The sequence below is a fragment of the Neofelis nebulosa genome, chromosome 16 (genome assembly GCF_028018385.1).
Source record: "Neofelis nebulosa isolate mNeoNeb1 chromosome 16, mNeoNeb1.pri, whole genome shotgun sequence".
In the NCBI taxonomy this organism is placed as follows: Eukaryota; Metazoa; Chordata; class Mammalia; order Carnivora; family Felidae; genus Neofelis; species Neofelis nebulosa.
This window is the reverse complement of record NC_080797.1, coordinates 35950002-35974778: the sequence shown is the minus strand read 5'-3', so window position 1 is coordinate 35974778 and position 24777 is coordinate 35950002. Positions and strand designations below refer to the sequence as shown.

General features: G+C 42.5%; 1 protein-coding gene and 1 long non-coding RNA gene across 5 annotated transcripts in view; one reads left to right on the top strand and one right to left on the bottom strand.

Moving 5' to 3' along the window:
* LOC131498508 (uncharacterized) overlaps positions 1-24777 on the top strand; it is a 147821-nt gene that overhangs the window by 112184 nt on the left and 10860 nt on the right. The gene's annotated exons all lie outside the window — the stretch shown is intronic.
* KRT39 (keratin 39) lies at positions 13340-24008 on the bottom strand. Its single transcript, XM_058705768.1, has 8 exons — positions 23303-24008; positions 21942-22024; positions 21099-21255; positions 20275-20436; positions 20038-20163; positions 18281-18501; positions 16669-16930; positions 13340-15885 (listed from the first exon to the last, which is right to left on the bottom strand). Exons 1-7 carry the CDS (start codon positions 23723-23725, stop codon positions 16678-16680), a joined length of 1425 nt encoding a protein of 474 aa, XP_058561751.1. The 5' UTR covers positions 23726-24008; the 3' UTR covers positions 13340-15885; positions 16669-16677.

Below are 24777 nucleotides of genomic sequence, written 5' to 3'. Positions count from 1 at the left end.
CAGCTTAGAGCCTGGAGCCTGCTTCTGATTCTGTATCTCCTTCTCTCTCTCTGCCCCTCCCCTGCTCACACTCTGTCTCTGTCTCTCCCTGTCTCTCACAATAAATAAACAGTAAAAAAAAAAAAAGACTAAAAGAAAGCTTTGGGGGTGCTTATAGAGAGTGCTCTTTTAAAGTGTTCTATGGTCACTAACCTCTGAACACAAGAAAGAGACAAAAGGGAGATGAGATAAAAATAGAGCAAATGAGGAACTTGTTTGAATGTGTGGTGGTGAGCAGTGTTCTGATGGACCTGGGTGATGCCTGATCATCTGTTTTGACTCAAGGTTCAGGTCAGCTCTGGATTGTGTTCACATGGACCCAGCCTCACAGAGGAGAACATCCATCTGTAGGTTGTGCAAGAGCCAGGCTGCACACCGCCTCCTGAAACTCCCTCTCAGTGGTTGGTGATGGGAATGATCCTTTTTCCGTACTTTGCAGGCATGTCTGAAGTGGCAGTGACCTCTTAGCCCCGTGGATTTCGCCCATGCGTCATTTTACACCAGTGTGTGGGAGTTGGGATTTATGGGAGTTAACCTCGAGCAAAATACTTCTGGTGTTGTAGCAGGATCAGGGTAGGGAAAAATTGGTGGTGCCATTTGAGAAGACTGGAGAGAAGTCATCTCTTCTAGAACCATCGTGTGAAGAGTTTCCTTATAACTTCCAATCTGTGGCACTCCATTGGATTTTAAAAGAAATGGTGGATTTTTTAAAATTATTGGTTGGTTGCCTGTTTGGTGAAAATGATACATGCTTAGTATAAAAAATTTTGAAGTAATCCAAGAAAGTATAAGAAAAAATATTTTTAGAAACTGCCTAATTCTACCACACAGTCAGCCATTGGTAAATTGGTGAATATTATTTCAGATACTCTCTATCTGTGTATATTGGTAGACCTATGGATGGCAAGAATAACTTTAGGAAAATGAACCCATACAATTTATTCTATTTTAGAAGAGTTTACTTTAAAAAATTTAGTTAACAAATAAGAAGCTGAAATGGATTCACTTTAGTTACATGTTTTCTATCAGATTTTTAGACTTTCATCATATTCTTTTAATTTTACAATTTTTAAGGAGAGTAAAATGACCTGTAAATTTGTGGAATCACAGAGCTGGAAAGAAGGGCAAGAATAGATCTTTTTTTTTTTTTTTTTTTTTTTTTTTTTTTGCAGCTTTCTGATTTTAGGTATGTCAACTGCAAATTGCTGCACTTATTTTTAAGCTATTTTTTTTTTTAAGAACTCAAGGGATAAAGGCTAATTGCCTTCTTTTTTTATTTTTTTATTTTTTTATTATTTTTTTTTTTTATTTATTTTTGGGACAGAGAGAGACAGAGCATGAACGGGGGAGGGTCAGAGAGAGGGAGACACAGAATCGGAAACAGGCTCCAGGCTCCGAGCTATCAGCCCAGAGCCTGACGCGGGGCTCGAACTCACGGACCGCGAGATCGTGACCTGGCTGAAGTCGGACGCTTAACCGACTGCGCCACCCAGGCGCCCCGCCTTCTTTTTTTAAAAAAATATTTTTTTTGAGAGAGAGAGCAAGAGTGGGGAATGCATATACTGCACATTAAGCAACTGCCCAGTTACCCCAGCACATAATTGTAAGGACGCTTAAAGGCCCAGGCTCTGGCTAACTCACCTTTAAGTCGTGAATACTGTTTCCAGTTTCCAGAAGGCTGTGGCAGGCCCTCCATAAGAGTTTGTTAACCTTGGTCTTGGGAAGAAGATAGAGCAATAGTGGATTGGGTGGAATAGACTACGTGAGATACAAATGAGAAGAAAAAGGAAGGTGATGGTGGCCAGATGTGGTTAGAAAACATGAGCTCTCCCATGGAATCGATCCTTAAGGGACTCTCATGGTTGAGAGGGAACAAGAGGTCCCAGGTCATGGCGTCAGAAAGAATGGCCGCCAAGGAAAGACAAATCCTATAGAGTTTTCCCAGTAAAATCAGATTTTACTGATTGCCTCCCCATGGTATTTTTTAACATGTTTCCCTGACCCCTATATTCCTTGTAAGATAGTAGTTGGATCTGAAGGCTTCATGAGATTCCTGTCTGACATTTTTGGCAAGAATACTTCCTAGGGAGTGTTGTGTTCTCCTCTTGTTCATGCTGTAACAAAATATCTTCTATTGGCCTTGCTTGACCATCGATGCTTAAGCTCGTGCAGCTTCTGTATTCCAGGTGAGTATTTCCCCAAGAGAAAAAATGAGACCGTGCCTCCTTTCAGACTGAGAGTTTTTCACGTGGAACTCAGTGGACAGGCTTCAGGAAGTTAGTAAAATCTCTGAAACGGTGCAGAATTGTCTTTGCATATTCATATGTTCACTATTCTGAGAGGAAGTTAAGCTTTCATTAGCTTGTCAAAGGAGCATATGAATAGAAAAAGTCAGAATCCAGTGGTGTAAAGCTCTAAAGGGTCATTCTTTCCTTGGCCTTTAGTTACCAGTAAGATGTGTAGGATTTTCACGTGTAATAGCAATGCAACAGTGGACTTCGAAATGAACCACGTGTATCGCCTCTGTCATACCCATCACTTTATAGACAGGAAACTAAAGAAGGTAGGTACTTTGGGCAAGGGCCCATGGCCAGTTAATGGCAGGGCTAGGACTAACAGAAGGATTCCATGATATTGTTGCAGAGCTCCTGATTCTCTCTACTTTATTATTATTTTTTATTTTTTAATGTTTATTTTTGAGAGAGAGAGTGAGCACATGAGAGCAGGGGAGGGACAGAGAGAGACATGGACAGAGGGTCCAAAGTGGGCTCTGTGCCTGATGCAGGGCTCAAACCTATGAACCATGAGATCATGACCTGAAGTAGGATGCTCAACCGACTGAGCCACCCAGGTGTCCTACTTTATTATTATTTTTTAAAACCATAAAGATGATGCTTCAGATTCACTGAATTTTTTGCAGTTGTGGGATGTTGATAGATGCACGTGTTCATTTACAAACAGCAAGGTATGGTTAAAATGTTTCTGTTCCTTTTTTCTTCTACCCTTAAAACTATGCATTTTGCCTCTGATTCCACTGCTGGTTAAACTCCATAGCCACAAATAATTAGGGTTAAATTCCTCTAATTTAATTCACTTAATTATTTATTTTACTGAGAGTTTACTTTAGAAGTGCTCTGGACTAGACTGATAAGACACAGTTCCTGCCTTCAAACATCCTTCATGGATCGGGGGTTTGGGGTTTGGTTTTGTTTTGTTTTTTGCAAAGCCAGTACTCTGCCAGTGACACAGCCTGTTATGTGAGGATCTGTTTTGGGGTACTTAGGAGCAGTTACTGATCTTTATTTACCCATTTATACGTTGAACTCAAAGTTGCCAGATCTCAGGGAGCCGTGGTAGGTTAGCATTATCACCACCAGAGAAAGCCACATGTACCTGGTTGTCAGGATCTTTTCACCTGATAGCAATGAAGTCATCCTCATTTGAGTGACACATTTGTCACTGAGTACCTCATTGTGGAGCTTGGGGAGAATGGGTCGGCCTATCCTATGATACTGGGAGGTGAGTCTCATATATCATCACCGTCACCTTCAAAAAAGGAGGCCCATCCCCTCCCTGTTCCCAGTTTCCTTTAACAGCTGCCACCAAATCTTTCTGAGAAGGGAAGAGATGTTCCAGCCAGATAGCTTCTTTGAGAGGAGTGCCAGGGCAATCCGTTTTAAGCCTGGCTTTAGAAAGATCCCCAAGTCCTTTTACACTACCTCTGGCACGCCACCAGCTCTGTTGAGGTGATTTTTGTTCATTTGAGGCTCCAGAAGACAAACAGATCCCGTAGTGGGTGGGGAGCACTAGTGCAAGACTGAAATGGTTTCATCTCTTCTTTTTTCTCCTTTTTATCATCTTAATCTGCCCAACTTGATAGGTCAACAAATCCCTTATACAAAGGTTGTTGTCACTGATAATCCTTGAATTAACCTGAACATTAGCTTCAGTGCTCTTGGGACGTTCCTTTCTTCTGCCATTTAAGGAGACATTTCGAGTAAGTGCAGTGTTGGTTTGCTGAGACATCATCTCACGCAGTTTGCCAAAGTCTGTCCTGGTAGCTTTTACCTTGAGTCCAGGGTGGTTCGTGTTGTGGCCGGGTCAGCGTATGGAGGGCTGTGGGAAGGTCCTTGCCCTCCAGAATTCTTTTCCACTTGATAGTTGTTGGTGCCTGAAATCCAACCACTTATTTGTTTGGCTCGCCAAAATGTTGCTTCCTATTAAAAAAATACTGGGGGCACCTGGGTGGCTCAGTCGGTTAAGTGGCCGACTTTGGCTCAGGTCACTATCTCTCGGTTCATGAGTTCAAGCCCTGAGTCGGGCTCTGTGCTGACAGCTCAGAGCTGGGAACCTGCTTCAGATTCTGTGTCTCCCTCTCTCTCTGCACCCCCCCTTAAAAATAAACATTAAAAAAATTCCTAATGTATTCATTTTTTTATTCATTTATCCATTCATTCATCCATTCCTTCAACAAATATTTATTGAATACCTATTCTAAGTGATGGGACAGAGAGAGCAACAGAGGATGATGGGATAAAGCTGGGGATACACACAGGAAGTCCCAGACTTCCTGAGTATTTTGATTTTAAACATCAGAGTTTTCTTTTTTTTTTAATTTTATCGAGATAATTAAAAAATTTTTTTTAATGTTTATTTATTTTTGAGACAGAGAGAGATAGAGCATGAGTGGGGAGGGGCAGAGAGAGAGGGAGACACAGAATCTGAAGCAGGCTCCAGGCTCCAAGCTGTCAGCACAGAGCCCGACACAGGGCTCTAACTCATGGACCACAAGATCATGACCTGAGCTGAAGTCGGATGCTCAACTGACTGAGCCACCCAGGTGCCCCAAATGTCAGAATTTTCTATAGAAAGATTTTAAACAGGGGAGTGCCGTGCCATGATTACATTTGTGCTTTGAAAAGATAACCCTGGCTGCCTTGCAGAAAATGCATGAGAGCACAAGTAAGCGTGTGGGGGGCAGCTGGGAGGCTCCTGCACCTACCCAGAAGAGTGATGATGGTGGTTCACTTATTATTTTTTGTAGGAGAATGATTTGGTGAAATATGCAAGGATATTTGAAGAGTAGTATAGCGTTAATTAGATTTTCTGCCATGACAAAGACGTCGGGGCGCCTGGGTGGTTCAGTTGGTTAAGCATCTGATTTTGGCTCAGGTCAGGATCTCACAGTTTAGTGAGTTTGAGCCTCACATCGGGCTCTCTGCTGTCAGCATGGAGCCTGCTTCAGATCTTGTCTCCCTCTCTCTGCCCCTTCTGCACTTGCACTCTCTCTCAAAACAAACAAACAAACAAACAAACAAAAACATTAAAACAAAGAAAAAGAAGATGTAATAAAATTCAATTTATTATTTATTGTCATGGCATCCATAGTATATATGTGCTACATTGATCTTTTCTACAGGCTTATATCATAAACACAGTGTTGAGTATGCTGTCTTAGTACATGTTTGATACACATTCTAATCGGTCTGCTTTTAGACAGGAATTAGACTAATTGTATAGTTGGCTAAAAGGATTCTTTTTTCAAGGCTCTTAACCTGTTTTATGGACAAGTAACTACTTGGGTGGACTCTCCCTTACAGCTGAAAGAATTTACACAGTAAAAGGAGATAGACTTGCCCGAGGTTGTCCAGTGTTGGTGGCACCAGGCCCCTGGAGCCCATCCCCTTCTTAACCACTGGCTTCAAATTTCATGCTTGTATTTACTGTGACTTCCTCTGTGTTTACAGTATCTTTGCAGATTTATTTCTAGGTTGCTCCTTTTTATGTTTGTGGGTGACGTTCTCCTTACCTATTTTCCTGCTTGTCTTTGGTTTGGGAAAACTGGATTTATTCTTCCCCCACTCTCTCCTTTCTTTTGGTTAGGAATGATTGCTTTTTCTATGCTTCTTGTTTCAGAGAATTCCCTGCCCCCTTTAAAAATTATCCTGAGGATGCTGTATCTTTCTTTCCCTTTTTCTTTTTCTTTCTTTCCTTCTTTCTTTCTTTATCTTTTTAAAGTTTTTAATGTTTGCTTATTTTTTGAGAGAGAGATAGAATGTGAGCCAGGGAGGAGCAGAGAGAGAGGGAGACACAGAATCTGAAGCAGGCTTCAGGCTCTGAGCTATCAGCACAGAGCCTGACACGAGACTTGAACCCATGAACCGTGAGATCATGACCTGAAGCGAAGTTGGTTGCTTAACCAACTGAGCCACCCAGGCGCCCCAATGCTGTATCTTCCTTATGTCTTTGTTACAGTTTGGATTAGTGGAAGGGGCTTTGGCTTGGGCGTTAAACATACTGGGCAATCTTAACCTCTTGGTCTCAATTTTCTTATCATTAAAATGGGACTAACAATCCTCCTGTAATTAATAGGGCTGTTGCTGGAAGTGAATGAATTAATGTACATACATGAGCTGTATAATCTCTATGTAACATACATACATACATGAACTATGTAATTTATATGCAATGCACATACAGAAACGATGTAATCTGCATGCTATGTACACACACATACTATGCTATCTGTGTGCAGCCTCCATAGATGAGCTATGTAATTGTCATGTAATATATGTATATGACCTTTGTAATCTGTAAACTTCAGTGCGTAGTTGAGGGTAGAGAGAAGTGATGATTGTAAACACTACTTGTCTGCCCTTCAGCCACGATCCCACAGGTCTTGAGACAGAGGAGACCAATGAAGTTGTCAGGAGGTCACAAGGGCTACATAAAAAAGCCTAGCCTAATAGGCATACCTCTGTCCCCTGATGAACTCAGAAATAAACGTTAATTGCAAGAGTTGACGTTTTATAGGCACAGTCCATGTAAAGGTCAGTCTACATTTATGCTGATGAATGTTCTAGTTACTAGCTTTAAGTTCAGATTTTGATTCTGCCATCTGCTGCCCAACCCCTCAGGCCTCAATTTCCTCAAATGTGAACTGAGATTAATACTCACCTTGATGGATAAGGGGTTATTGTGGGAATTAAATTAGATAATTCATGCATTGCACATAAAATGTGCTCAGTGGTGCTATTACTAAAATGTGTGTGTGTGTGTGTGTGTGTGTGTGTGTGTGTGTATGTATTAGAATAGTCTATTTTGGTCAAGTAAAATAAGCTGATATCATTCTATGCTCTGGCTTTGGCTATAGTTTGCTGGGAAGTTATATATATATTTTTAATAGATTGCTTTAAGCTTGTAAATTTATTTTAGTATCCTTGGTGTCTTAAATTCTTCCTTTTCAGGGCACCTGGGTGGCTCAGTTGGTTAGATGTCTGACTTCGGCTCAGGTCATGATCTCATGGTTAGTGGGTTCAAGCCCTGCATCAGGCTCTGTGCTGACAGCTCGGAGCCTGGAGCCTGCTTCAGATTCTGTGTCTGCCTCTCTCTGTGCTCCTGCCCTGCTTGCACTCTGTCTCTCTCTCTCTCTCTCTCTCTCTCTCTCTCTCTCAAAAATGAGTTAACATTAAAAAAATATTAAAAAAATAAGTTCTCACTTTTCAATATATTGTATCCCAATTTCTTTGTTTGGTATATTTTATTCTTACTCCTACTATGTTATCTGTTTACAGATATTTATATTTTAGGATATACGCTATTTCCACTCTGAAGAAGTTACCAGAGGATTCTGTATATTATATTGTGTTATAATAACTGGGGTTTAAAGTAGCATGAAGCACAGTGAACCCATCTTCTAGTTCTTCCCTAAGAAGGCTTGAATTTGTCCTATTTCCTTTGAGCAAGTGAAAAACATCCCCAAACACCTTTTGCTAGATCTCACTCCCATTCTTTCCTTCCATCTCTGCCTTCCTCATTCCCCACCTGGACCATGACCCTTTCTCTTTCCCCCTTTGTTCACTCCACTGTCTCCCAGAGTGAGAGGAGAGGTCGGGGAGAGTGGCCAGATTGGCCAGGAGGGACAGTATCATTCCAGCTAGTTGTCCTTTTTCTTTCATACTGAAATCATAACAGTCAATTAGGAAATAAATTCTTGCAAAATATATGTTGGATAAAAAAGGAAGAGGCAGTGTTGCATGATGGTTAAAAGTGCAGGGTCTGAAGTCACACAGTTCTGGGTTTGAATCCTGGCTCTGACGCTAACTATCCATGCGACTCTGGTAAGTTATGAATGTCTCTTGCCTGAGGTTCCTCAAAAATGAGTGGGTGTGCAGGAAATGCACACAGAGAACATGAACACTTTGGCACATTGAGAAGTACTCAGCAAATGTTAATTGTTGTTATTGTTGCTATAAAAAGGTGACCCCCGGAAGGTTATGGAGCATGTTTACATCTTCAAACCATTAGTTAAGCTAGAAGCCTGAATATGTACTATCTTAACATCACTTGTGTTGCCTGAGGCTTGAAGCACAACACGGAAACTTGATTCGTTCGTGGATTTAAACACTCAGGACTTTGTTACCGTATGCATCAAGTTCTACTCTGGGTGTTGGTGTTTTATGGAGGTAATATATGAGACCTCTCTCTCTCTGCTTTCCCTTTGGTTTAGATGTAGGAGAGTGTGGCAGGCAGAATAACACCCTCCCCCCACCCCCAGTATGTTCATCTCCTAATACCTAGAACCCTATGACTCTGTTATGCTACATGGCAAAGGGGAGTTAACGTTGTAGACAGAGTTAAGGTTGCTAATAAGCTGGCCTTAAAGTGGGGAGATTATCTTGAAATATTCAGGTGGGGCTGTGTCTTTACAGGTGGAAGAGGGAGGTAGAAGAGAGTCAGCATTGGGGAAGGAATGTGGTAAAGGCAGAGCCTGAGCGATGAAGTTGCTGGCTTCGAAGGCAGAAGGGAGACACAAGCCAAGGAATGTGGGAGGCTGGAAGAGACAAGGAAACAGGTTGTCCTCTAGGACCTTCAGTGAAGAACAGGGTTCTGCCAACAGCTTGTTTTAGCTCAGTGGGGCCGTGTCAGACTTCTGAAATAAGGTAATAAATTTGTGTTGTTTTGAGCCAATTTGTGCTCATTTGTTACAGTGGGAATAGCAGATTAATATAGCAAGTGTGTGTGTGTGTGTGTGTGTGTGTGTGTGTGTGTGTGAGAGAGAGAGAGAGAGAGAGAGAGAGAAAGAGAGAGAGAGAGAAAGAGAGAAAGAGAAAGAGAAAGAGAGAGAGAAATACAAATAGGAACTCTAGTGACGGATTTTTGCCAAAGATTAAATTGAAGGTGAGTAGAACATTTAACATGTCATTTATAAAACATATATTTTCCCGTGTATCATATGGATTTGTACTTATTGGCACAATAGCCAAGATGGTTGTGGTGACTCTATTTCACGAACTCTGCATTATCCAACTTACAGGCGGATTTTTACTTTGCAAGTTGATTTCTATTATACATCTCACAAAATTAAAAGAATTGAAACCACATCTCTGCTGAAACACTTCACAAATGATTTTTATTGAAAAGCATAAAACTACAAAAAATCAGGGCTTCTCTTGAAGAGCCAGGGCATACATGGGTACCAGAATTAGGATGGATATGAATATCTGTTCTTCATTTGCAACCCAAGGCTGTCTCCCCTCCGATCCCCTCCTCCGGCCATAGCCCCTGAACTCCTGTGTGGACCTTCTCTCGGATAGAGTACCTGAACCACAGGTTTGTCTATCACTAATCGCTGTTTACTGTGTTGGCTTCGTGTCATTAATACGAGGGGGTGGTGCTGTAGCTGGGGCGCTGGACACGATGCCTGTGACCCACTCCCACTGAACATTCTGTTCTGTTTGGGGGCGCTGCGAATGACCTCTTCTTGGCTCATCTCCCTCTGCGGCCACACAAGCATGCCTATTTACCTCTTTCTTCCCTACTTATTTTGTCTGTGTCTCCCGGTGCCTCCCCCGAATTTGCCAAACGTAGCATCTTCTCCTTTTACTAAACCTAGATCTAAACCTCATCTAAACCTAGTACATTTGATTTCACTTCTGATTACTACCCCCCCCCCCCCAACAATTTGTAGCCTGTGTTAAAAGGGACTCGGGGGGGACTTTTGATATCCTATCCTGTCACCCTATATCCTGTTAATCTTAGGGTCACAAACAGAAAGTCCCCTGTGGCTTCTGCAACCCATGATTGATGTTGAAGCTACGGCTCATCTGTGGGAAATATGAATAGCTGACAGCCATCATTTCAACCTTGAGCTCACCCTGACTAGGAACAGGGTTAGAAATGAGATCTACAGTTTCCTGATGATTCTCTAAATCAAGACCTCTTGGTTTTATGTCCGGTAGAGCTGAGCCATTCCATGCCAGACCTCAAACAGGAAACTTCCCATGAACTCAACCACCTAACCACTGTGTGTAGAATGAGATGAGACGGGAATGCCATCCGGTCAGGCTGCCTGGTCTCTGAGGCAGAGCTTCATGGGGTGACACTCCCTTTGTCTTAGACTCTTCTTAGGCTGGTAAGTTCAGAAGCATCATTTTGTTAGTGCACCAGAACCAAAGAGATTCTCAGGAGCCGACTCACAGTAACCTAATTCCTAGGTGCCAGATGAATGAGCCAGAATGCAAACTTTTTAATTTAACATCAAGAGATGGTCCGTTCTGCAAGCATGAAATTCCCATCTGCAAACTGGAGCACCTTCTGTGTTGTGTCTGGGTATTAGAGAAACCAGGCTGTGATGTGGAATTTGGTTGGTAAAAAATGGGGCCAGAAGAGAAATGTGGGATCTTAAGGCCTGAGGAACGTGCCCTGACTGTCCATTGCACTAATGTGGTCGAGTGCAGCCTTACTCCTTCCTGGATTGGGCTGGATGCAAACTCTGTCAAGTTGCTTTTAGGACTTGCCTTCTTCAGAACTCCATGACAAATATATCTTTAACTATTTGTGTCTTTGATTGGGCTACGGATATATTGTCAAATTTGAATGATTTAAAACCAGGGTATTTGGAGTGTGGAAGACATGAATTTGTTCCGATTTTAACTTGACCGTTATGCTGAGCATAACATCAGCATAGTGCTGAGCAAGTTGGTTAACTTCTGTAAGCCCCGATTTTGTGAAGTGTGGATAATAATAGCATCGTGAGGTTGTTGTGAGGACTGAGTGAGGTAACTCAGGTGAAGCACTTAGCACAACGTCGGGCATAATATTCAACCAATGTTTAGTTGGCTGAAAGAAGCCTTACTCTTTCTCCTTGTTGACTGTAGGACATGTTATGAATTCTGCACGTATCTCAGCACTTTATGTGTTGGTTGTTCTCGGTTAACTGTGACAGGTTTTGTTGGAGCCCCCCTGCTGCTTTCTCTGTTGAGTCCATTACCGAACCCAGGGAACATCGGGACCAACAGAGATAAGGGCAACAGGATCTGTTCTCAGAGAAGGACCCCAGTCCTGTGTGGTCTCCCCTGTCATTTCTGATCTCCACAAAAGTGATTCTGCTTATAAGGCTGTTCTCCCTCCGCCTCCTGGGCCACCTTCTTCCTGTTGGCTGCCACAGAGTGAGAAGGTTGATATAGTATGGGGAGATCCTTTCCAACTGAGTACCAGAACATTCCAGAAAATAGAAGAGTTGGACCCGCATGTGGTAATCATTTCACTATGTAGATGTATATCAAAATGTTTTCAGTAGATACAATTTTTACTTAAAATTTTTTTTAATGTTTCTTTATTTTTGAGAGAGAGAGAGCATGAGTGGAGGGAGGGAGAGAGAGGGAGACAGAGAATCCAAAGCAGGTTCTAGGCTCTGAGCTGTCAGCACAAAGCCCGACTTGGGGCTTGAACCCACTGACTGTGAGATCATTACCTGAGCCAAAGTCGGATGCTTAACCGACTGAGCCATGCAGGCACCCCTCCAATTTTTACTTAAAAAATAGATAGACTCAGGTCATGATCTTGCATTTCGTGGGTTCGAGCCCCGCGTTGGGCTCTGTGCTGACAGCTCAGAGCCTGAAGCCTGCTTCAGGTTCTGTGTCTCCCTCTCTCTCTCTCTCTTTCAAAATTAAATAAACGTTAAAAAAAATTTTTTTAAGTAAATAGTAAAATAAAAAAAGAAAGGTTCCATCCTTAATCTGGTGCTTTCTTTAAGTTGTCAGGATGGCTTTGCTTGACAATGTCACTGTCAGCTCCAGTGAAATATTTCATTAGCCCGAGTGTGGTGGTTTTGCCAGTTGAATGTAGGTGTCTTAAAGCAGGATGGTGAAATCATACTCCCCACGTTATTGGGTGCCAGGCATGCTTAAGAGCTTTGCATGCATTCATTAATGCGGTCATCTCAACCCTAGGAGGTAGACGCTATTAATAGCCCCAGTTTAAAGATGAGGAAGTGGAGATACATAGGTTAAGTAACTTGCCCAAGGTCTCACAGTAGGTGGCAGGGCTGAGAATCAGACCCAACTGGTCTGGGGTCAGGCATCTGTTCTAAATCAACATGTGATTCTGCTTCTGGACCTGAAATGGCAGTGTTCTCTTTCAGCTTTTTCTAATGGCTTAGTAGGGACCACTTGTTCTGAATTTTTACCCCGGTCTCCTTTTCTCCCTCAAGTTACAGAGTTCTCTTAAATGGGCTATAATTTTTATGTGCCTTCCACTGTGAGACTTCTCTCTGCACCCACAAAAACTATGCCAGGGATCAGGGAAGGTGGTCTTTTGGATGGTGGCAGCGATGGAGGAGGGCACAGTTATTTTCTTCTGATGGGTCAGCGGTACATGAGCTGACAAACATGTGCAGAGAGACCTTTCTATCCTTACATACAAGTTGGAGATAGGCAGCTCTTTATAACCAACAATGTGGATTTGGAGAAATTCAGCCCAAAATGTGGTCTCTGTAGGTCTTCTGGTTTAGTAGAGTTATGTTGCTCGTCTCAGGGCCACAGATATCAAGTAGGTAGGTCCAGTTCTCTCCAGAATAAATCTTAAGTACCTGCTGGACCCACTGGGCCACCACAATGAGCTATAAAGCAGAGGGTTTTGCCCCTGGCTTAGAAACAAAGGCCTTTTTGATTTTTTTTCTCTTTATAGAAGGACACAAAGAAGGGAGCCACAAACCTGCCTTCTTTCTAAGAAATAGTAAGATAAGGGGCACCTGGGTGGCTCAGTTGGTTGAGTGTCCAGCTTTGGTTCCAGTCATGATCTCGCTGTCTGTGAGTTCAAGCCCCGCGCCGGGCTTTGTGCTGACAGCTCGGAGCCTGGAGCCTGCTTCAGATTCTGTGTCTCCCTGTCTCTCTGCCCCTCCCCCACTCGTGCTCGCTCTCTCTCTCTCTCTCTCTCTCTCTGTCTGCCAAAAGTAAATAAATATTAAAAAAATATTTAGAAATAGTAAGATAAACTTTAATCTCAGGTATTTTCTTCAGGTATACCAGTATGTCCATCTTGATTCTTATGTTGTTCCAGATAGAGAGGGAGGAGAGAGAGGGAGGGAGGGAAGAGGGGAGGGGAGACAGTGGAGGTGAGCCATGGGGAGGGGTGGGAGCAGCAGGAAAGCATGTTCAGAAACTTTGCTGCTGGTGACACCTTAACTGGAATATTTAGAAACATCGGCATATTACATATTTTCTTATGTGTGTATAAGGGGTGGCCTGGGGCTTAAAAGCATCATCTAAGAAAACCCTCCAAATATAATGCTCAGCCTGAAATGATCATTTGACTACATAAACACTTTCAATGTTGCCAAATAGGGTTGGTTGTTCCCATTTGAACTGGGTGCGTGGGTTGTTCCCACGAAGCTTGTGAATCATTCATGAACACACCAGATCCTTCAAGCTAGCCAACCAGCCATTGGATTCATTTCCTATAAAGGCATTGGATTACAGTGTTGAAACAGTGCATTCCAGGCTTGCTCGCACTGATTCTAACCATGGCATTATGTCACGGACGCCGGTCACCTCAGCGTAGAAATTCTTCCTAGTACGGATGGGTGCTCTTCCCCTCTCTTCTCTTCCCATTTCTCCTGAACTTTAATCTCTTCCTCCCTCCTGTTTGGAGGTGGCATTTGCTTTTAAAATGCTTTGTATTATCAGAACGTTCGTTAAAAAAAATTTTTTTTAATGCTTTATTTTTGAGAGAGACAGAGAGACAGAGCACGAGCAGGGGAGGGGCAGAGAGAGAGAGGGAGACACGGAATCCGAAGCAGGCTCCAATCTCCCTACACCTCCCATGTTTAGAAATAAGATTATGGATCACCAAATGGGTTTTGATACTCTTTCCCTTTCCAACACAGGCTCTAGCAAACAAAAAGCCATTTTGCTCTTTGGAGTCTATCCTTTGTAAGACTGTGTCTTACCAGGACTTTATAAGACTTCTAGAAAAAGGAAACTGGCATTATAATTGCCTTACAGGACTGGGATCCACAGAGTTCTGAGTTTCACATATCTCTAATTCAGCCTAGTTTCTAACATTGGGAGTGTGGTACATGGGATACTTTGCTCTGAGTAGGAGGAAGAGATCCTATTTTTAGGATAAATTGAGAAGGGCATTGCTATATCAGCTCAAGGTTAGCCTGAGTCCAGCAAGGTTCCTAAACCCTGCATCCTGTTGGAATCAAAACTCAGAGCAGATTGAGCAACTCTGACTTCTCACCAACTGACTTCCCAGTTAGTGTCGCATGTACCTATGGGGTCCACTGGGGACCATCACTGAACCAGACACAAAGGAAGAAGGTATTTTGGAAGGAAATGACAAATGCCTGGTTTTCAATTGGGGGACAAAACCTCCCTTCTGCATGGCCTTGTACAGCTTATAGGACCCCTTCACCATTATTATTCCACTTAGTCCTTCTAGCACTGCAGGGCCCAAGTTGTTCTGGCCCTTTTACTCAAGGTCATACACATAGACTGGGGTGAGACTCTCTCCTAGGTCTTCGGAGTCCAAGCCCCATGCTCGTCCCACATTTCCCTCCTGCAGTCTGAGATGGAATGCAGTGAAGTGCTACCAGGGGTAATCTGGGCGTTCAGATGAGAGGGAAGTTATTGATGGGAAAGAGATCACTGGGAGTTCTGCATTCCACTCGCTTAGTGTAAGTTGCTACTTGTCTGGAGGAAGTGACTGCTGAGCCCAGAGTTAAACAATACTTTTGTCTTTGTCGTGGGCGCCAGCCATCAAGTGATATCTGATACAAACCCTAAGACTTCAAAAATGATTTATGCCGTAGAATTGCAGGCTTGATCACAGGAAGACTTTGTTCTGTTCTTTTTTTTTTTTTTTTTTTTTTTTTTTTTTTTTAATCCCTGAAAGCTGAGCACTATTAAAATTACAAAATCATGACTGGATCACTAAATTGACAGGGAAAGAATTTTGACGTGCGATAATGACACAATTAAGTCTAGGGCTGTAGTTCAAAGCAAAGCTTATATAAAAATAACATTTGCATAGTGCTCTTCAGTGTACCAAGTAGCATGCCATAAACAATTTCCTTTGATCTACGCTACAAACCTGTGAAGTAGCCATGGTCCTCCTTTAACAAATAAGGAAATTAAATTTGAAAGAGGCTAGATGCTTTGCCCTGGGTCTTAAGTGGCAAGTTTAGGATGTCAGGTCTTTTGACTCCACATTCTGTATTTGGTTTGTCGTTATTTACTAAATCTTCTGGAAACATCGAATAATTTTTGTAGGGATGGACTGAAACCCTCTGGGACCTCCTGTGAGAAGTTTTGGTAATGGCGGGTACATAAATGGTATCTTCTCACTGTGTTGTCCTTGCAAGCAGCAATCATTCAATAATCAAAGATATTGTGCAAAGTTGGTGGTATTAAGTCCACTTCTCTTTGATGGATGGATTGCAGGAGGAATCTAAGCTATTTTTTCATGAGCACCAGTCACAGGGAGAGGCAAGAACAGGTTATGATGTGAGAGTTCCAGCTCCCTGTCCCTTGTTAAACAGTCGGAACCAACTCCCATTCCCTAAAGAATGGAAAGAGAAATAGCAAACATTTAATGAAAGGATCCACGTTATTCCTTCAAAATGCTCTAGATTCACTCTCCACAACCCTTCCTGAATCTTGATGAAAATATTTGGAGAAGCCTAATGGTTACAAAGTTTTGGAGAACACAGACATCTTCAAAAACACCTTGTGGAACTGAAGTATGCGAGCAGGGATAACAGCAGAGTTCAACAGGATTTGGACTCACGACTATCTATCTATTCAAGGAAACTGAACATTAAAGATCTTTCCCCCATTCAAGCTGTTCCCATATAAGGGTTCTTTCTTTGGCCAAGGAAGGATTTTAGAAGGGAAGTTCACAGCTTTTCACCTTCATGGCCGAAACAATCCTAGAACTTGTCTGACTGGCTCTAATGAGGAATGTAAGTAAACAAGACCTGAGTAAACAAAAGAGAAATCTGCCCATCACCTGTGGAGTCAAGTAATGTAGGGCACCTTCCTGGGCACTTATAAACCAATGCCTGTCTCTCAGAGAAATGGGTAATGTGCTTCCAAAGAAATGACACAGATTATCATGTTGACATTGCTTTGGATGCACATTACCCATTTCTCTGAGAGACAGGCATTGACATTGCAGAGGCTTAGGAAAGGGTCAGAATAAAAGATACTCTGTCTAGCAAGGTGGACCCACTGTGTTTGTTATTAAGAAACTAAGTACCTTAAGGGACTGGGGACTTTTTAAGCCTTTTTGGTAGGAGCAAGTATTGGCCTCTCTTTCATGAATGAGGGTCATTTTCATCACCTTGGGTTGTTAGGCTTTGGCAATTCTGGGGATGAAGCAAGGCTGCACGTGCTCGTGAGAAGAAATGACTTTGCCATCCCTAATCTCCTGCGTGATGGTGCAGATTTTAACCAGTATTTGGGGCAGTACTCTGCAGGTACAGCAGAGCTCATGTGATCCGTGGGAGGCTGAGGATGATGTATTGTAAGCCGGGGCTGTGCATTCCATGGCGCTGGCCTTACTGGAAGGCTCACATGTGGTGACACACGGGTTACAGGGAAGCCTAGAAAAAACAGAATTTTGCCTGTGATTGAGGGAAGGTAAGGATGGTTGTGGAGAACAACAGCGGTGGGTAATGTTTCAACATGGTGTCACTCAAAACAAGTATTTCCAAATGCTTATTTGTTCGTTTTGTTCTATCATTGGTGGAAGAAAAAGAATCAGACCAGATGCATGGTAAAGCAGCATCTTAGGCTTAGAAGCATTAGATTCTGTAAGCTGCCATTGTGGACAATACCACAGCACTGTGGAAGAACACCACTCCAGGGGTTCAAGACCCGGGTGCAATCTAGCTTGTCATTTACCAGCTGGTGACCTAAGATAAGTCAAGGAACCCTCCTGAGCTTTAGTTTTTCATCCAGAATGGGTATAATGGGAGCTGCGCTTACAGGATTGACAGGATAACAGTGATAAGGGACAGGTTGAGAGGCTTATTATCTGAAGAAAGAAAGTTAATCAGGTGTTTTTCTTATCAGATGGCCTGAAACCCATCTATGGAAGAGTCTTTCATGCTTTATCGGGCAGCTTCTAGGTGCCTTCTGGGTGTATTTAAATGAAATTTTACACAATTGGAATCGGGACCAGTTAACAGAACTCTTTTTAAGAAGCATCATCTTTTTTGGATGATTCCAGGCACTTTGGTACGTCAGAGCTCCTCAGAGGGACTAGCTTTTGTTAACGTTGTGCTAGTATCATGTGGACATGCCAGTTATAAGAACTCTGTGAGCAGAGTCCACTGATTATTTGGGGGAAGGAAGTCTCCGTAACGGTTCTAACTAAGTCTGCATCTGGGGCATTAGTGTGGACTGAGTTGCTTCAAAGAGCTTGTGCTCTAGGTCCATCCCTTATGGGTTGGTTAGCTTATCATTGAAAAACATTACAATTTCCATTAAAAAAAAAAAAAAGATGCTGAAATACACACATCTACATGCTGCTCTTGGCATCAAGGACAAGAGGCTGGAGATGGGCATTTCAGCCTGAACAGACTGTTCCTCCAAAAGGAGCAGGGTCGCCCTACTCAATTTCATGAAAGTTCATCTAGTGGGGGAAAATCTGTAAGTCACCAGGAATGTTTGAATGTTTGGGGAAACCATTGTTTTCCCTTGTACTTTTTAAAACCCAACATACAAGGAATTAACCTGGTGCGCTGGCTCTTCAAAATGACTCCGCTCAGCTAAGACCGCAAATTTGGACTAGGTTACAATTGTAGGTCTCCAAACAGCACAGCTTGAGATCATGTACCTAAAGTTCCCACCACTGGCAAGAAGATCAAAGCACATGCCCCCTATTGCCTAGAGGCAGTACACACATGTGTGTCAGCATATTTTCTCATAGTTGTTTTTATTTTACTTACTCGACATCCGAACTCTCCAGAAGGCTGCGGTATGTGGCAATCTCACACTCCAGCTGGGACTTGACATCCAGCAGAATCTCATATTCTTGGTTCTGTCTTTCCAGGGCACACCTGATCTCTGCCAGCTGAGCCTCCACATTATCAATCAGACACTGGGTCTGGGCCAGTAAGGCCGTGTAGCGGGCCTCTGTCTCCACCAGGATGCATTCCTGGGAATCTCTCTACCATGGAGGAAGAAATTAAGATTTGTAATGATGATTCATTGGAGCCTGGTCTCTTGTGAACTGTATCATTTAAAATTTTTTTTTTTTTTTGTGACAGGTACTAATGAATCTCCAAGCCCTCTTATTACTTCTTAACCAAAGAAATCCCAAATCAAAATGATCTACTCTGCTAAAGCTTGCTTCCTTTTATCCTCTTTATTTTTTTTTTGCTTTCCTTAAAGTACTCATTTCTCTTTCTCTTTCTTAATCACCTATCATACGACACTCTCCTACCTATGAGACAAACCAACAAACAAAAACGTCCAGCTTTAAAAACCTGTTACCATGGCACTTCATTCTGAGAATATTTTTACCTTAAAGAAGTTAGCAGCATTAAGCCATGAACAATTCCTTCACTTGCAGGGCACCTGGGTGGCTCAATTGATTAAGTGCCTGCTTCTTGATTTCAGCTCAGGTCATGATCTCATGGCCCTGGGATGGAGCCCGGCATCATGTCCCACGCTGAGCGTGGAGCCTGCATGGGATTCACTTTCTCCCTCTCTCTTTGCCGCTCCCTTGCTTGTGCTCTCTCTCAAAATTAACATTAAAAAAAACCCCACAAAACAATTCCCTCACTGGATCCCTTCCTTTATATGTAAAACATGAGAGTTGAAACTTTGGTGATTACAATTCTTTCCTGATCCATCATCCTGTAAGTCTATGGATAATGCAATTTTAGGTTAGAATAACCTGTTATTTACATGGTTTTCCCGGTTTTCAGAGATGAGAAAACAGGTTCAAGAGGTTAAGTGAATTGCCCATGGTCACATGACTAGCTGGTGACAAATCTAGCTTTGGGGCAAGGTCTTCCAAATACCCTTCACATCAGAGCATTTAAATAATTCCCTACTTCACAGAGGCAGTACAATGGAAGCAGAAGTGGTTCCAGCTCTGGAACTGAATTCTGGCTCAGGCTCATCTCTTTTGTGACTTTTAACAAGTTACTTAATGCCTCAGGATCTCAGTGTCTCCATTCCTAAAATAGGCAAGGTGGCACTCACCTTGGATTTGGCATGGGAAAATCAGTTTATCTCCCTGAGCCTTATCTATAAAATTGGCTTAATAATTATGCCACCTCCCTTATAAGACTATTTTATAAATTTGATAGTTTAGAAAAATGTTTTGCATGTAATACAGTGCTCTTGTAGTGTTTCCCAAAGTGTACTCCATGGATCCTTATTGCCATGAGATGCTCTTAAAAAAGGGGGTCCACAGTCAATTAAGTTTTGGAATGCTGAATGCCATGTATCTCCTTGGAGATCCATAGTGTATATTAGCTTATTAAAGGTCTGCAGGAAGTTACCCTGTTTAACCTTTGTTTACTCCAGCATTTCCCAGGCTTATATGACCACAAGCCCTTTCTTGGCCATAGACTCTTTAACAAACAGAGGAACCTTTGTTCTGAGGGACACAATTTGGGAAACATTGCAACATGCAGGTGTCAGGGGCGATTGCCATCACTGCTGTGTTAGGCTTGGTCAGTTTCCTGGGTACCATTCGGTGCTGGGCCTGCAGTTCAATCTCTAGAGCATTCATGGTGCGTCTGAGCTCAGTGATGTCCTTCAGGCAGAACTGCTGCTGTTGAGAGCTGGTCACCACCTGCTGGTTCAGCCCCTCCATCTGAAACACAGTCAAAGACCATGCATATTATGAAGGAAACATGACTTTGATGGAAGGGTGCCTGGAAATGCAGGATCAGCTATTCGGTTTTGACTTTTCTACCCTCCTCACCTGTGTGTTGAACCACTGTTCCACTTCTCTGCGGTTTGTCTCCATGATGGACTCATACTGACATCTCATTTCTTGTAGAACCCGGTTTAGATCGACAGAAGGGACAGCGGTCACTTCAATGTTGAGTCTGTCCCCAAGCTGGCTTTGTAAGGAATTGATTTCCTATGGAAAGAAAAAGAATGTGAAGTCACTTGGTGACCACATGACACCCTTGTGTTCTTGTTTGTCTAACAGCAATAATTTAGCTTAATGGTATCTGAATGTAGCTCACAATAAAGGAATAGATGATTTATAGGTACTATTGAGAGGCTATAAAATAACCTAAGACTATTTCAAATGTGACTCTGTGTTCAAGTATGTGGAACATTAGAAGGAATTAATTAGCAAGATCAGAGTCTTAAGGAATTTAGATCATTTCCCGGGATGGGTAATGGTGAAGCAGCATGGAGGTGGAGTTTATAATAAGAGACCAGAGTCTCTATGATGCCAATATGGGCTTTTGCCAATAGGGACTTACAGCAATAGAGGCAGAAATCAGTGCAGGGATGCCTACAAAAAGATGGGAAACCTGCGGGGGGTTTCCCCCCCTAAATTGGGTTGCTCCCTTGTCTGGAAGATCTGGAGGGGGGAGTGGAGGCTTCAGATTGTGTTCTAGGCAGTGGATTGGAAACCCATTGGACCAATGGTAGTGGCAGTAGATATTCTTGGGCTGAAAAACAGAATAGTCTACTCTTTGGGGACAGCTTTTGTCAAGTTCAACTCAAAGGAATGGATGCTATTTTTAGAGGCTTAGCTTGTAATGACTCTCTTGGTTTTTCTCTTACCTCTTCATGGTTGTTTTTAAGGCTGAGGAGCTCTTCCTTCAGAGACTGGACTCGTGCCTCCAGGTCAGCCTTGGCGAGGCTCAGGGCATTCAGGATCCGCTGTAGGCCATTGGCATCTGCCTCCACTCCCTGGCGTAGGGACACCTCAGCTTCGTACCTGCAAAAATGAGACACAAAAAGAAAGACATTAAAATGCAGATGGTGTAAATCGAGCCAAGCAGAAGTCCCTTCCACATTTTCCTTTGGGCCTCTCATTTATTATATTTCTGTTGTGGGCTTGATTCTCTTTAGAGGTGAGACCATTTGATAAACATCACGGCTTAACCACTGTTCCCTTAATCGCTTTGCCAGCGTGAGGCCACATTGCTGTTCTTTGAGATGAGGGAATTTTTCCTCCTCCTGCCCCTGGAGGCAATGCAGGAGAATTGGAGAGTGCAATGGATTAGGAATTAGAAAACTTGCGTCCACATTTTACCTGTGTCTTGCCCTAGGTGTATGTCTTTGGGTATAACAGAGTCCCGTGCAACCACAGTTTTCTGGGAATTGATTTCCTATGGAAATCAATCAATCACCTTTAAACAAGGTGATTGCATATTAGCAGCCCTACCTGTTTTCCTGAATTACTGTGCAGGTAGTCAGATGGGTTCATAAACTACAGGTAGTGTATACATGTGAGTGGTTATTAATCTTTGTCATTTACTGGATATGAAGGTCTTTTCTGGGCTGGTGCTGACATGGTATGGGGCAGGAAGGTTAGCAGATTTGGGGATACGCTTCTTGGGAGTGTGTCGCATCAGATGCAGGGTAAATTCTGTCGTGAATGACAGTGCTGGATGGGCTTACTTGGCTCTCAAGTCATCAGCAGCCAGTTTGGTGTTGTCAATTTGTGAGACCAGTCTGGAATTCTCAGCCTTGGTACACAAGATCTAGAATTAAGAAATTGTACACACAAATGAGACAAACACCAGGATCTTCTTTAAAAACCAAGGGCTTGTGTGTGTGGCGATTAAGGGGGTGGGGGTGGGGGCCGTTAGGCTTTCCATTGCTATGCTTAGGAAGCTTGGGGGGGGGCTTTGGAAGGTCAGATTTTTTTGTTATTTTCCTAAAAAATCAGCAGAAACTACTCCAATAAAAACCTTGCATATGTTTTCCTGCCAAAATATAAAATCCATCCTCAATTTGCATCCTCTGGAATGTAGCCACCATGCAGGCAAGGACTTTTTAGCTCACTGTTATTTTCCCAGAGCCCAGAGCAATGTCTGGTGTTTGTTGGGGGTGCTCAGTAAACACTTGTTGAACAAATAAAGTGGAGTAAATCTGGCATGTGTAGCTGCAGTACATCACTCTGATCAGGAAACAGGTTTGATGTTGCAAGAAACCGTGGAAACAATTTGGAGATGATGAAATGAGCATAAGAGGGGAAAAGAGTGGTAATGGTAGCACACTGGATAAAAAGTAAACTGTTTAGGCACTTCTTAAAACCAAATGCTTTTTCTCAGGTCCCTGTTTTTGTTTCTAATTTTTGTTAAAGAAATGGCAGCAATTGGGGCGCCTGGGTGGCTCGGTCGGTTAAGCATCCGACTTCGGCTCAGGTGATGATCTCGCGGTTCGTGGGTTTGAGCCCCGCGTTGGGTTCTGTGCTGACAGCTCAGAGCCTGGAGCCTGCTTCGGATTCTGTGTCTCCCTCTCTCTCTCTGCCCCTCCCCTGCTTACACTCTGTCTATCTCTCTCTCAGAAATAAATAAACATTAAAAAGTTAAAAAAGACAAAGAAAAAGAGAAAGAAAGGAAGAAAGGAAGAAAGAAAGAAAGAAAGAAAGAAAGAAAGAAAGAAAGAAAGAAAGAAAGAAAAGAAAGAGAGAGAGAGAGAGAGAGAGAAAGAAAGAAAGAAAGAAAGAAAGAAAGAAAGAAAGAAAGAAAGAAAGAAAGAAAGAAAGAAAGAAAGAAATGGCAGCAATAGGTTGTTAACACATTTGGGACCGAAGCTATCTGGTTATAACAGCAGAACCTATCTCTGGAAGATGAGTAAGTATACAACTCTGAATATTGCCTCAAGATGACAATTTCATTCAAGAGATTTTCTTATTCTACAAAATATTTTTTTTCCAACATAAAATGAACTACAAATATTTAGGTTTAGCACATGGCTGTTGCTTGGAGAGTGTCATTACACAACTTGATTATACACATTCCTAAGAATCTTACCTTCTGCTGGAGCTCCTCAATGGTAGCGTAGTAGGACCTGTAGTCAGGACATACGACACAAAGCTCTTTGTTACACTCCTTCTGGATTTTGCACTCCAGTTCAGTGTTCTCTTGCTCCAAGATCCGCACCTTCTCCAGGTAGTTAGCAAGGCGCTCGTTCAAAATTTGCATGGTCTCTTTCTCTTTACTGTTGATACCTTCACCACACCAGTCGCAGTCATCCAGAGGGGGACAGGCACTGAAGTTGTTAATCAAGCAGATGGGTGTGAGATAAAAGCAAGGAGTAGGGTGGCAGCTGTTGGCTTCGAGACCACCATATTGGCAGCTGGTGTTGGGAAAGATGGTTCTAAAATTTGTAGTCCTAGAGCATCTTTGGTGTGGCGTGGAAGAAGAAATAGTTGTTGTACAGCCTTTGGTATCCATGATGTGTACCCAGTTTTGGTTATTTCAAAATCTGTGGTCCAGATCGAAAGCTCAAGCAACCTCGACTAAGTCTGAATTCCAAGCTCCTTGACTATTTCCTCTTTGAAGTGCTTATATAGCCTTTGCTGTAGGTGGGGTCATGGCTGGAAGGATGTTTTCCTTTCTACTGTTTATATCAAATCCCATAGGAACATCTCATTAGTCTGCTTTTTACTTGCCTGAGAAGAGTTACTTGTCTCATAAAAATGTGCATTTAGGCTGTTACTAAGTTATTACCCATCACAACCACTACCTGTCATTGGATACAGAGCTTCACATGAAATCTTCAAAAGGAAATGCCATCACAGTTCTACCAGCATCCATTATTAAGCAGGTGTGAGTATATGAAGTTCATTAAATCCTTGTTGACCTCTCCACCTGGCCTAAAGCTTGATCAGGAATGAGTTCATCCTTCTTTTCCTTTCTTCTCTAGAAAAGGGAAACTATTAATATCTAATAATTATTGGTGAACTCAGAAATCAGTATTTTATTTTGTTCTGCCCAACTGATTTTCCATTTTCATTGTTCGGACGTTGTGAGTATGGGTTAAAATGTGAGTTTTAAATAAGACCCTTTTTAAAGATGATTGCTAGATTCCTGTTTCAGCTTGCCAGGTAGTGTTTGATTGCTAACAATAAATTTCCTGAAAAAGAAGCTGGTTACCTTTTGGTTTTCCAAAACCCACGTTTTATGACATTTTTTTGTGCTCAGTGTTTGCTTGTGGAATTACATTAGCTAGCAATTTGTCTTGGGGTTGGTTTATATTTGCCGTTTAAACATGATCTGTTGAAAGGTGTGTGTTTTTCATTCTCAGGAATACTTTCTCAGTGTTTTCTTAAGAAAGTTATTTTTGGGGTGCCTAGGTGGCTCATTTGGTTGAGCGTCCAACTCTCTTGATTTAGGCTCAGGTGATGATCCCAGAGTCGTGGGATTGAGCCCTGCATCAGGGTTAGGATTTTCTTTCTCTCTCCCTCTCTCTCTCCCTCTCTCTCTGTCTCTCTCTCTCTCTGTCT